Genomic DNA, 13,857 nt, shown 5'->3' with positions numbered 1-13,857 from the left:
CTTTGATGAACGAGGCGTCGTTGAAGAAGTTGTTGCAGTTTGATGCGGGCTACAAGTGTCTTAGGCTATCTTCTAGGACGCCAGCTTTTTGGAGTTCGGTCCAGAGGTTTGCTTGCGTACGTCAGTTAGGGATTCCGACGTGGTTTTGTTCCTTTTCCCCTGCGGATTGGCATTGGCAGAACCTCCTGACCAGCACCCTGAAGCAGGAAGGCAGAACGCAGACAATTGAGGATTTGGACTGGGTGGCCAAGTGCGAGTTGTTGCATCGTAATCCGGTCACAGCTGCACGCATGTTTGACTACAGATGGCATTGTTTTCTGAACGAGGTGCTAAAGTCTCCTGCCAAACCAATTGGCAAAATCGTCGATCACTTTTATAGGGTAGAGTTTCAGCAGCGCGGTTCTCCTCATGTTCATTGTTTTTTTTGGGTTGAGGGTGCACCCCAAATTAGTAACACCGATGAGGAGGTAGTTAAGTTTATCGATGAATACGTCTCGTGCGAGACACCCTCCAACGATGATGCATTATTGGACATTGTGTCATCGGTACAAACGAATTCCAAACGGCATTCGAAGTCTTGGCGAAAGACTTCGAATGTTTCAATTTCCCCAAACCCGTTTCACAGCGCACTTTCATTTGTCGCGTTAAAGAGTGTACTTGCGGGAAATCCAAGTCCAAAGGAACCAAGAGGAACTCCGAATCCGGAAGCAGAGGCGTGCTTCAACACGGACGACAGTGCCATTAGCAAGGAGAGGGCAGAGATTATTTTGGCAACTGTGAAGCAAGCTGCAATTAGTGAGATTACGTTTTTGAGTGTGGTGGATTTGTTTGGAAGTTTGCACATCGATCAGCCCGCCTTTGAAATGGCCTTTAGGAGATGAAGCCTTCCCGACGGTAAGTCTTTAAATTGTGCCGGTTTCCTAAAGTTTGCCCTTTACTCTCAACTCCTGCACCGGCAAACTGCGGAAGTGAGGCTCAGCAGCGACCAAGAGTCTGACCAATCACAGCACAGTGGGCTGGGCGGGAGGCGGACACGGAGGAGGCCGGGGTGGAGTGAAGCAAAACTGACATTCACAGGATGCAGGAAATAGGAGGAAGCGATGCAGCGAAATACACAGATCTACAAAGCTTTCAGTGCTGGGAATCGTGTGTTGCTGCTCTGGAGGAGCCACAAATCAAATACAAAGGCCCCAAAATGAGTAGAATAGGTCACCTTTAATGTCAATGGACAATAACGCAAAGCAAAGTTGCAACCACATCAGTGTCTTTGAAGCCCCACCAGGGTGTTTAGCTCTTAGAACCCCCTAGAACTATCCAGAACCAGTAGGGTGTTTAGCTCTAAGAACCATCCAGAACCATCCAGAACCACCAGGGTGTTTAGCTCTTTATTGCAATGACTCTGAAAACACTGGAATCAGTCCTCCCTCCTGGAGGGAGGACGAAGACGATCAGAACCAAACAAGAACCACAAGGAAAAAATAAACCTGAACTTAGGTCAAAGAAGTAAATCCACTAGTTGAAGGTTGGGGACGGGGGTGGGGTCTGGTACTCCAACAGCCAATGAGAAGGCTGTCCCGACACTGGAGACGGTGGATCATCCTACGCTGTATACATGTGATGAATATGGATGTGGTGTGGGCTTCACTGCTGCTAAAGAAATAAATCAACAAGAAATCAAAGAACAACATGAAGAAGCAAAAACTGTGATTGTTGCTGAGGTGAGACACCTGAGTGAAATGATGCAAGTGTTTGTGAAGATGCCACATTTCACAGCACATTGAAGCCACTAACATAGAGCTACATACATATCAATCTACCTAAACATGCAAACACAAGCAGGTGGAGATTTAATGATATTGGTCAAGAAAAAAGGTGCATTAAACATTGATGTGCTTATATGGGTACGCATACAAATATATATTTATTATTGGTGGGATTTGTCAGTCTCTGATTAGTGTCCAGTCATTGGAGTGTTTGAAGGCTCCACTCCCAACAGTGATCAGATGGTGAGAGGATCTCACCCACAAAGGTTTTTCATGACTTTTAGATGGGAAGTGAGATTGTGGTGTCCAGAGAGGAGGACAGCAGTCAGTCATGGTTCACCTCCAGTGCTCACGCAGTGGTACACTGGAAGGCCAAGAACAATCCAAGAGTCCATATGTGGCAGTGCAAGGTCCACCAGTGGCTTCTGGGACGTCTCTCCCAGTAACCACAGCAGCTTGTAGGGAGAACCAGTCCGCCAGAAACCAGGCTCCACTGGGGTCAAAGGTCGTGACACGCCCACTCACAGTGTGTGTGCTGCAGCTTGCTGTTTAGCTCCACTTGTTGTAGTTCTGTCAGCCACCACCAGATGGCTCTCTCCTCTTCACTCTCTTCCTCATCCTCCCTCACCACCACCTGTAGAGAGAAGAAGAGACAGCAGGAGTCAGGACTCACGGTCCTTGAACGCATCATCACAGAGACGTTGACTGTTGATGGAGATGATGGAGTGACTGGTGAGAAGAAGCAGACTCTCAGTCACATGTCAAGTGTGGAACATATGAAGGTCATGTGACCATGGAGTGTTGGACTGATACTGAGGCCTGATGAAGATGAACTGATCAATAATTGAGTGGTGAACTGAGAGAAGAAGCAGTTTGGCAACAGTTGGATGAATGAGGAGCAGCTGGACGTCACCATCCTCCTCTCACACTGTGACTGGGAACACTGGACCTCTGCTGTGGGATCAACTGGCTTTGGTGCTGGAACCATCATCCACTGGTTCCAAATCAGTACTGACCTCACACTCTGCAGTTGATCGTCTCTGCTGTGGACAAGATCCATCATTGGCTTCACTGATTCCTTCAGGTTGTTCCTTCTGAGGTCCAGCTCTCTGAGGTGGGAGGGGTTGGACTTCACAGCTGAGAGCAGCGAATCACAGCTGAGCTCTGACAAACTGCAGCTCCTCAACCTGAATAGAGAATAAATGATGGAGAGTTTATAATGATGGAGAGTTTTTCCAGGGTGCCATCACTCTGAAAATCAATGGATGTCATTTTGAAATGAATCAACCTTCAGTTCAATGTTTATTCAACATGTGTGATGAACTGCGTTTGGTGCTGAAACCATCATCCACTGGTTCCAAACCAGTACTGACCTCAGAGTCTCCAGTTCACAGTCTGGACTCTGCAGAAAACCACTCAGCTCCTTCACTGATGAATCCTGCAGCTGGTTCCTACTCAGGTCCAGGAGTCTGAGGTGGGAGGGGTTGGACTTCAGAGCTGAGAGCAGCCAATCACAGCTGAGCTCTGACAACCTGCACTCCTTCAACCTGAATAGAGAATAAATGATGGAGAGTTTATAATGATGGAGAGTTTTTCCAGGGTGTCATCACTCTGAAAATCAAAGTGAAATGTCGACTTCAGAATCTGACACTACAGAAAATGTCACCTTGAAATTAAATCCTCAGTCCAAAACTAATGTGTGTTGAAATGACGTTTGGTCACATGACCACTGATGACCTGTTTTAACTTCAAATGTAAAGTTTTCATATTTCTGGATGTCATTTTGAAATGAATCAACCTTCAGTTCAATGTTTATTCAACATGTATGATGAACTGTGTTTGGTGCTGAAACCATCATCCACTGGTTCCAAACCAGTACTGACCTCAGAGTCTCCAGTTTACAGTCTGGACTCTGCAGAAAACCACTCAGCACCTTCACTCCTGAATCCTGCAGCTGGTTCCAAGTCAGGTCCAGGTGTCTGAGGTGGGAGGCGTTGGACTTCAGAGCTGAGAGCAGCCAATTACAGCTGAGCTCTGACAAACAACACCTCTCCAACCTTGAATAGAGAATAAATGATGGAGAGTTTACAATGATGGAGAGTTTTCCAGGGTGTCATCACTCTGAAAATCAAAGTGAAATGTCGACTTCAGAATCTGACACTACAGAAAAAGAGAAGGGAGAGAGGGTGAGTGAATGAGTGCTGCAATCTGAAATCTGACCACTAGATGGCAGGATTTTACACACTGTACCTTTAAACCCAGTTCCACTCATTTCAAACAAAAACCAGTGACTGCAAATTGAATTTCCAACAGCAGTGAAGTGAAAATCATGACAACAATAAGAAGAGTGATAGAAGTTGTAGAGTGAAGAGGGTGAACTGACCTCAGAGTCTCCAGTTTACAGTCTGGACTCTGCAGAAAACCACTCAGCTCCTTCACTCCTGAATCCTGCAGCTGGTTGTCACTCAGGTTCAGGAGTCTGAGGTGGGAGGGGTTGGACTTCAGAGCTGAGAGCAGCCAATCACAGCTGAGCTCTGACAAACTGCAGCTCTCCAACCTGAACAGAGAACAAATGATGGTGTAATTTTGTCTCAAAGGTTCAGTGTGTAAAATCAGTGCACATTTATTGCCCAAAGCTTCATATACAACCGTCAATATAGTTTGAAGTCTTTGATTAGTATAAAATAAAAGTCCTCTGGTTTTCCTGCCGTTAGAACGGTTCTTTATAGAAACAGACAGAAGGTCAAAGGTCGTGGCCATCTTGCACCGCCATGTTTGTAGGCGGCTGGTTGGGAAGATCAGTTTGAGAGACAGTTTCATATTGATGGTTGGAGGCTGGAATCCTCTAATAAAGCAAATGCTGAGAACAAATGGTTATTAAGTGACTGAAATGCAGTGGAATCTTTTCTGCATCTTGTTGCAATCAGACATTTAACATCATGCATCATTGTATATCGTGCTATTATATTTGTAACATTACATGTATATGTTGGAGTTATTACATTGAGTTGAATGTATAAATGTATTGAATGTTGCTATATGTAGTGCTTTGGTGTATATTTGATGATTATGATCAGTGCCCTGGGGGTGCTGAAAACCTTGTGAGCAAAGACTGTGTAACTCATTAAGTCTCATAAACAGTGACCTGGGGTGACCAGAGAGTGGTCAGCTGAAGGAACTGCCTTTGCGACCCTCATAAAGTTTGCGACCCATACAGTCACAGGGAAGGAAACTTGTGGCCTGAGCTTGTCTTGCCACAAAATGGTTTCAACAGGTCACACCGGAAGGAAGGATGGACCATTTGGCTCACGGCCAAATAAGGACCTGCTTCCTCATTCACAAACAATGACATTAACACCCAGCAACTGAAGGAGGAAGAATGGGCAGCCAATCAGAGGACGACACTTGAGAAGACATTCAGATCAGGAGTCAGATTGTTTGTCTTTGCATTTAAGGACTTTCTTGGAAGAAAGTTGTCAGTCTGACTCCAGCGACGGCCAGGACTTGACTCCAGAGATCTCTCCATCAGATCTCTGTAACAAATGTCTTGTTCTTCTTTTCACTAAAACTTCATCAGATTCTACTTGTCTTCTTTTCTTCATTAAACAAACACGCGGTTTGGTAGCAGGACATTAGATAAAGGAACCAAACCAACAATCTTGCTCATCAATACTGAACTGACTGAGATGATAGAACCTGCATTGACCCTTGACCTTCTGCTGAGTCCAGCTGGATCTATCAACAGTATCTAAGTGCTGTGAACCTCTGCAGTACAGGTGGCTAATGCTAGCGCTAGCTGAAAATCATGCTAACACTGGACTGTCTGCTGTGACTATGACTGATTGTGACGCTAATATTTGTATTGATGGAACTTTATCATTATACAGAGAACTAGATACCTATGCTGTCAACCACATCCTTTATGATGCTGGAAGGCCACCGTAGTTCACTGGCAAGAAGGGGAGAGGGAGGGCCAGTAAGTAAGAACTGCAATCTGAAATCTGACCACTTGATGGCAGGATTTTACACACTGTACCTTTGAACCCAGTTTCACTCATTTCAAACAAAAACCAGTGATTGCAAATTGAATTTCCAACAGCAGTGAAGTGAAAATCATGACAACAATAACAAGAGTGATAGAAGTTGTAGAGTGAAGAGGGTGAACTGACCCCAGAGTCTCCAGTTTACAGTCTGGACTCTGCAGAAAACCACTCAGCTCCTTCACTCCTGAATCCTGCAGCTGGTTCCAAGTCAGGTCTAGGTGTCTGAGGTGGGAAGGGTTGGACTTCAGAGCTGAGAGCAGCCAATCACGGCTGAGCTCTGACAACCTGCACTTCTCCAACCTGAATAGAGAACCAATATTTGATTTCTTCCGTGGTGTAAATGTCATATTAAGAGTCATTTCTCCCTGTTGATGATCCAGATGTGCAGCTGTTGGGATCACTGAGTCATTCCCTCAAAGGAGTCATTGTGCCAGTGTGTTGTCAACACAATAACAACAGCAGTGTGTCAGTCAGTGTGCAGCCAATCAGCAGTGAAGATGGAAAATAATCAGTGAGTCCTTTGTGTGCTTGTGGCTGTTTTCAGTCATCAGAGTCTCGTTACAAGTCAAACACATTCAAAGGACAAGTTGAAGAAATACTGCTGCACTATTAATAATATTTCTTCACAGGATCTTCTGCTCAGTCATGCGACCTTCATCACCAATCAACAACTTCCATTGAGCTCCAAAGTGACTGGAGACATTCTTCCACCATCCAAAGTCTTTTCTGGCTGCAGATTGTTGACATGAAAATATCAACAACATCCACTTTGTCTAGATGAGTCTTTAATATCTGCTTCAAAGTCTTCACACTCAGCAGCATTACATACCAGTTGTCATCTGCTGACACACACTGTCCACCAGTAGAAAGCAGGAACTGACCAGAGAACTTCCAGTCTGCAGTTTGGACTCTGTAGTCCAGCACAGAGCAGCTTCACTCCAGGATCCCTCAGGTTGGTGGTACTCAGGTCCAGCAGTGTGAGGTGGGAGGGGCTGGACTGCAGAGCTGAAGACACCACTGCACACTGAAGCTCTGAGAGTTCATCACCATATCTGCAATGAAGGAGAGCAGAGTGAGAAGTTGCTGCTTCCATCATCATCATCATCATCACCACCACCACCACCATCATCATCATCATCATCATCATCATGAATGATTGAATAGTTGATTTCAATCAACTGACAACAATGAAAAAGAAGTTTCCAAAACAAATGTGCACATTATAAAGACTCACAACAACAAAAACATAACAACTGTGTGAAGGAAAAAGCAGCAGGCTGAAGCCCAAGCTGATTCTTGCCTCTCCTATACAGTCCATAAGATTAGCTGGAATAATTAGTCAGACAAAATCAAAAAGGAAAAAAAGAGAAACGCAACGCAACAAAATATGCTTGACATTATTCTTCATCATTGATTCACAATTCAATCATTTATCCTCATCATCATCATCAAGTATTTTGCCCTTCAAGATTTTTTCAACTCAACAAATAAGCTTAAGGTTATTTACATAACCCGGGTTCTCTGAGTAATATGAGTGAGATGTTTCACTATGGGATGCACGCCTCCGCTCCAGCCCTCAGAAGCATTAATCTCATTACGCCAATCCTGATTGGCTGGTGAAGTGTATCCGTCCGCATCAGGTAGTCCCACCTACCATCAATGCCACCTGCGGGCGGTATCAAGTCATTCAAAATAAGCACCTCTTCTCACTCGCCCAAGCAAGAAGGGTTGTCTGGTGAGACATCTCACTCATATTACTCAGAGAACCGGGGTTATGTAAATAACCTTAAGTTCTCTTTCCTAATACTCGTTCGATTTGCCCCGGGTGGAAAAGCGTGAGGCATCTCCTGAGCGCGTCCACTCATGTCGCAGAGAGGTTAGGGTTAGGGTTAGGGTTAGTTAGGTTAGTTCACCGAATCCAGAAACAATCCCAGAAATATTATTTTCTGTGACGGGAAGAGTACGCTCTTTTCCGTGTTTATCACAAAACCCAGCCTTAGCAGGTGAGAATACGCGTGTGCACTCTGGCTTCCCTTTCCGATTGGGCCAGCAACAGCCAATCATCCAGGTAAGTAGCCAAGCGGATGCCCTGATGCCTCAGCGGGGCAATGGCCGCTTCCCTCGGGTGAGGGACAGCCCGAAAGGAAGAACACGGTATTCGTAACAGATCCCCCAGAAAGCAAATCTGAGATACTTTCTGTGAGGGTGATATATTGGAATGTGGAAATACACGTCTTTCAGAACGACAGAGGTGAACCAGTCGCCTCTGTGAACCAGACGCAAGAGAGATGCATGTGTGAGCATCCTGAACTTGTATCTCCTGAGATATTTGTTCAGAGCCCTTAGATCCAGGATAGGGTGAATTCCGGTCCCTCCCCGTTCGGGGACCAAGAAATACCAGGACTAAAAACCGCTCTGACTCTGTACAACACATATCGCTTCTTTTTTTCAACAGCAAGAGGATTTCCTCCTGTAAAACGCGAGCTGACTCTGCCTGTGCCTGGGAATGAATTATGCCGACAAATCTCGGGGGAACATCTGCAAACTGGAGCCTGTATCCCTTTGAGATCGTTCTGAGCACCCAGGGCGATGCTGGAAGGGCTGGAGCAGAGCCGTCCACCCATCTCTGCCATCACGGGTGAAGCCAGCCGTAGCGACCCCGTCCGGCGGAGCTAAAGCAGGACACTTGAGCGGCCCCAACTCTCGAGCGACGGTGCTCCCTCGTAGCGAAACTGCCACCGCTCGCACGGTATGAGGAGGTCCGAGGCATCATATTCGTCCTCCCCCATGTCCAGTTCCAGGACATCTTCCACTGGCAGGTCGTCGGCCGCTAGGTCCTGCTGGGAGCCCCAGCTGGCGCTAGCAGCCAGCACTACTGCCGGTCCCTTCTCCTCCTCACTCCCGACAACATGGCCGGCGGAGGGGAGAAAGGGATCATGATCAGACAGGCTAGCCTGGCGAGGTAGCCGTCTGCGGAGGCTCTTGAGGGTGAACACCGCGCAATGCCGACATGAGCCGGGAACGTCGATCGCCAAACGGGCATGTTCCAGCCCAAGGCAGCTCAAGCAGACCTGGTGTGGATCCCTGCTTGAGATCTTGTTCCTTCAGCGACAGAGGCGGGCTTCCGAGTCTCCGTCCCCTCTGGTGTGAGGATGGCTCTCCATTCCTGACGAGCAGGTGTGCCGGTAGGAAGGAGAGGCAATTAGCTGGTGTGCTAACTCAGCTCGAACACTGTGGTGAGGAGTCGGCTCGTGCGTCGACCAATCCGTGGAGGGGTAGGGAAGACGTTGGTTCGATCTGGTAAGACCGAAAAAATTGAAAGAAAAAATGTTCCGAACTAACTAGCGCCCGGCGACGGAATCCAGTCGGGTCCGCCTATGGACAGTTAAGCTAGCTAGCAAGAGACAGAGATAAGCTTCGAGTGAGAAGAGGTGTTTGAATGATGTGATACTGCCCGCAGGTGGCATTTATGGTAGGTGGGACTACCTGATGTGGACGGACACACTTCACCAGCCAATCAGGATTGGCGTAATGAGATTAATGTTTCTGAGGGCTGCAGCGAGGGCGTGCGTCCCATAGTGACACATCGAACGAGTATTAGGAAAGAGAACACACATTTTCAAATGGTCACTGATCCCATTCCAAAATGGAACTCCCAAAAAAGAAAGACATCTATATTTAACAATGGTTCTCACCTTCCATCATTCAAAGACACTCAACCCTCTGAACATGGATTGATTTTCTCTCACTTTAAAAAACTTAGAATACTGAGCGCAAGATTTTCATTCTTTCCTGGAAATAGTATTTCTAATGTTTTCAAGTCCACTATATCTATGAATTGGAAGATCTTTGACTCTAAAAAATAATTTTCCAGCTAAATTTATGATTCACAATGACTCCCAAAATGTAGTTTCATGTACTCTTTCAATTCAGCTTATTGCTATCAAACCATTCTATGAACACCATCAGCTCCTTTTCTACTGTTTTCAACAACACCTTCATGTCAGGTCCTGAGCACAATAAGTTGGTGTCATCCACAAATGAAATCAAATTCAACTTCTTCCATTCAGTATGAATATCATGAAGATAAAGTCTAAATACCTTGGGTCCCATAATGGAACCCTGTGGTGGCCCACAGGTGACTTTTCTAAACAGTGACACAGTATTGTTCAACCTGTTATTGAAATAACTTCTTGTCCGGTGTTCCGGTGTAGCGGAACACCTCACTCACCATCCAACACAAAGCAGCTGAGTTAGCCCTGTGTTGACAGCCTGCTGCTAAAAGTCACCACTCAGTGTTGCCCTCATTGTTTTCTTGGAGACCTGCAGCCACAAGTGGACCTGCTGATGTTGATCCACCCTGTGACTGGAGGAGCTGCTGATATAGCAGGGTGGCTAACACCAAGAGCACACACACACACACACACACACACACACACACACACACACACACACACACACACACACACACACACACACACACACACACACACACACACACACACACACACACAGTGTTTACGTACTTTTCTAAACATATCACAGCCTTCCTGCAGTTCCTCACAGCTGGAATCAGTCTCAATCGTCCCTCACTGGTTGTGTTGTACTTCTCCAGGTCCAACTCCTCCAGAACCTCCTCTGACATCTGCAGCATGTAGGCCAGAGCTGAACACTGGAACACTGAGAGTTCCTGCTCTGATCTGTTCTCTGACTGCAGGAACTCTTGGACCTCCTGCTGCACTGACTGATCCTTCACCTCTAGCAGACAGTGGAAGATGTTGATGCTTCTGTCAGGAGAAACATCACCAGTGTTCATCTCCTTCAGGTTGTTGATGACCTCCTGTAAGGTTCCTGGATTGTTGTCAGTGAGACCCAGCAGGCCTCCTAAGAGTCTCTGGTTGGATTCCAGACTGAGTCCATGGAGAAAGCGAACAAACAAGTCAAGGTGACCGTTTGGACTCTTCAGGGATTTCTCCATCATCCTCTTCAGGAACCCATCCAGGGATTCTCCAGAGTGATCATCTTCTGTCCTCTTCCTGTTGGTGTGACAGTGGAAGCTGTAGACTGCAGCCAGAAACTCCTGGACGCTCAGATGAACAAAGCAGTAGACGGTTCTGTGGAAGATCACACTCTCTCTTCTGAAGATCTCTGTACAAACTCCTGAGTACACAGAGGCGTCAGTCACACTGAGACCACACTTCTCTAGGTCTTCACTGTAGAACATGATGTTTCCACTCTCCAGATGTTCTAATGCCAGCTGGCCCAGCTTCAGAAGAAGCTCCCTGTCACCCTCCGTCAGCTCCTGTAGACCTCCTCCATACTTGTGCTGCTTCCTCTTGGTCTGGACCAGCAGGACGTGTGAGTACATGTCAGTTAGGGTGTTGGGCAGCTCTCCTGTCTGCTCTGAGTTCAACATGCTCTCCAGAACTGTGGCAGTGATCCAGCAGAAGACCGGGATCTGACACATGATGTGGAGGCTCCTGGAGGCCTTGATGTGGGTGATAATCCTGCTGGACACATCTTCTCTATCTCTGAACCTCCTCCTGAAATACTCCTCCTTCTGGTCATCGGTGAAGCCTCGTACTTCTGTCAGCCTGTCCACACATGACGGAGGGATGTGATTGGCTGCTGCAGGTCTGGAAGTTATCCACAGCAGAGCCGAGGGAAGCAGATCTCCTCTGATCAGGTTTGTTAGCAGGACGCTGACTGACTTCTCCTGAGTGACGTCAGTCACCACCTGGTTGTCCTCAAAGTCCAGAGCCAGTCTGCTTTCATCCAGGCCGTCCAAGATGAAGAGAAGTTTGCAGACATGCAGCTGCTCTGCTGTGAGCTTCTCTAACGTTGGATGGAAAACATGGAGCAGCTCCAGAAGACTGTAGTGCTGCTCTTTGACCAAGTTGAGCTCCCTGAATGAGAGAGGAAGCACCAGCTGAAGGTCCTGGTTCTCCAGGCCCTGGGCCCAGTCCAGAGTGAACTTCTGCACTGAGAAGGTTTTTCCAACCCCAGCGACGCCATTGGTCAGCACCACTCTGACTATGAGTCCCTGCTGCTCAGGTGAGGCTTCAAAGATCTGGCTGCACCTGATTGGACGATCGTGGAGGCTCTTCTTGGTCTCCTCTGTGTCCTTAGTCTCTGCGGTCTCCTTGGTCTCCTTAGTCTCTGTGGTCTTCTTGGTCTCCAGCTGCCTGACCTCATGCTGTCTGTTGACCTCCTCACTCAGTCCCTCAGTGATGTAGAGGTCAGTGTAGATGCTTTTGAGGAGGGTTTGACTTCCTGCTTCTTCACCTTCAGTCACACGTTCACATCTCCTCTCCAGACTGATCTTCTGCTGCTGTAGAAGCTCCTGCAGACCATCATCAGCCTCTGGAGCAGAGAAAAGGTTGGAGAAGAAAACATCAGTGTGACAGTGTGAGCATCATTTTCTCTCCACAACTTTTTAGCTGCTGTGGTGAAGCTGCTGTGTGACTGTTTGCTCTCAACGTCCCTCAGTGAATCTTCTCACTGGAGGTCCTGACATGATCTCAGAGGGAGAAGTGAAGGAGGTGCAGGTGGACAGTCTTACTGTGATCAGTCTGGGTGTGACTGGCAGGTTGCAGTGCTGCTCCACACCCACCACTCTTCTTCCTCCTATTTCTCCTATTCCTCCTCTTCCTCCTCCTGTGGATGGAGACACTTTGATCAACTCGTCACTTTTTAATTTTTGTTTATTGAAATTCTTCATTTTGTCTTTGACATGAACTTTATTTTAATCTTTGGCTCTAAATCAGCTCTAACTCCCATGATGCTCTGCTCCCAGTCTACCCAGTAGAAATGATTTCATCAGCTCTGGTCAGTTTTGAAGTCAACACTGGGTTGTGTTTCTCTCCAGTGATGCTTGTTTGGCTTTGGACTGAACTCGATTTCAACACTTTGAAATGTGAAGGAGCTGCAGTGTCAACACTGACGTCACTGGATCCACACACACACACACACACACACACACACACACACACACACACACACACACACACACACACACACACACACACACACACACACACACACACACACAGTGTTCTTACTGTGTCTCAGGAGGTCCAGGTTCATTACTGAAAAATGGAGGTTCATCTTTGGACCAGTGACTCTTCAGAGACTCCCAGCTGGACCCTGGAGACTCTGCTCTCTTTGTCCTGTCTTGAACTCTGCAACACAAACATTGATGTCTGTGTTTAAAACATGATTCTTTCATCAATGATCTGCTGGGAGTCACATACTGATGTTTCCAGTCAGGAGGAAGAAAGAGGGTTGTTCCTCTCACATCAGGTTCCAGTTTTTCCAGACCACCAACAGTTTGAACAGTGAGTCAAACAGCAGTTGCAGTTACTGAGTCACTAAGTGTTCTTACTGTGTCTCAGAAGGTCCAGGTTCATTACTGAAGTCTGGAGGAAGGGATTTGGACCAGTGACTCTTCAGAGACACACAGCTGAACCCTGGAGACGCTGCTGCTCCGTCCTCCTCTTCCTCCATTCGAACACTCATCTTGAGCTGGAGGTCAAACAGGAAGTGAGGCAGTGAGCTCAGAACTCTGACTTCCACTTGGGAGTGAAAGAACAGGGCTGTGTCTCAATTCAGGTTCTGCACCCTTGAGACCGAGTGTCCTCCGTCTAAAGGAAGCGTTCTTAGACTTCCCAGCCTAGAAGGACGGACCAAACCCCGCCTCCCCGGTAACCACTCGGGACGGTCTAGCCTTCGGCGTATTTCCTCGTTTCGTCACCGCCGTTCCCTCCGGCTGGCCAACCCCGGAAGTGACGTTTTTATAGTATCAAGCTAACCATTGGTTCGCCATCTAACGATGCCGTTGGATGATCAAATAAATAAAATCTTACGTTAAAAACTGGATACTTTATGTGAAACTTCAATATTTAGATTTATATGTTGTGTCTTCACCAGTACATGCCGCTAATTTCAGCTGACTTCCCAGGATCCCACGATGCTTTGCAGCAGCACGCAAAGCATCATGGGATACCCAAGTGCGCGAAGGATAGTGCGGTGTATCCTTGGAATTGGCTAAA

The 13,857-nt window shown here is 47.0% G+C and overlaps 1 protein-coding gene and 1 long non-coding RNA gene across 2 annotated transcripts; both read right to left on the bottom strand.

The window, feature by feature from the left end:
• Positions 1-1,196: 1,196 nt before the first annotated feature.
• On the bottom strand, positions 1,197-12,160 carry LOC142892503 (NLR family CARD domain-containing protein 3-like). Its single transcript, XM_076032719.1, has 9 exons — positions 12,136-12,160; positions 10,333-12,091; positions 6,688-6,858; positions 5,933-6,106; positions 4,147-4,320; positions 3,647-3,820; positions 3,137-3,310; positions 2,780-2,950; positions 1,197-2,397 (listed from the first exon to the last, which is right to left on the bottom strand). The coding sequence occupies exons 1-9, from the start codon at positions 12,158-12,160 to the stop codon at positions 2,388-2,390; spliced, it is 2,832 nt and encodes a 943-aa protein (XP_075888834.1). The 3' UTR covers positions 1,197-2,387.
• Positions 12,161-12,289: 129 nt separating this feature from the next.
• On the bottom strand, positions 12,290-13,358 carry LOC142892438 (uncharacterized). The gene is made up of 3 exons (XR_012927422.1): positions 13,191-13,358; positions 12,868-12,987; positions 12,290-12,463 (listed from the first exon to the last, which is right to left on the bottom strand). It is a non-coding gene; the product is annotated as an uncharacterized LOC142892438 (long non-coding RNA).
• Between the last annotated feature and the right edge of the window lie 499 nt (positions 13,359-13,857).

This window comes from Nelusetta ayraudi, unplaced genomic scaffold, assembly GCF_046127955.1.
Source record: "Nelusetta ayraudi isolate G7.1 ecotype Tasmania unplaced genomic scaffold, CSIRO-AGI_Nayr_v1 ptg000034l, whole genome shotgun sequence".
NCBI classification, from domain to species: Eukaryota; Metazoa; Chordata; class Actinopteri; order Tetraodontiformes; family Monacanthidae; genus Nelusetta; species Nelusetta ayraudi.
Note: the sequence above shows the minus strand (reverse complement) of the source record. Positions and strands in the feature narration are given on the sequence as shown.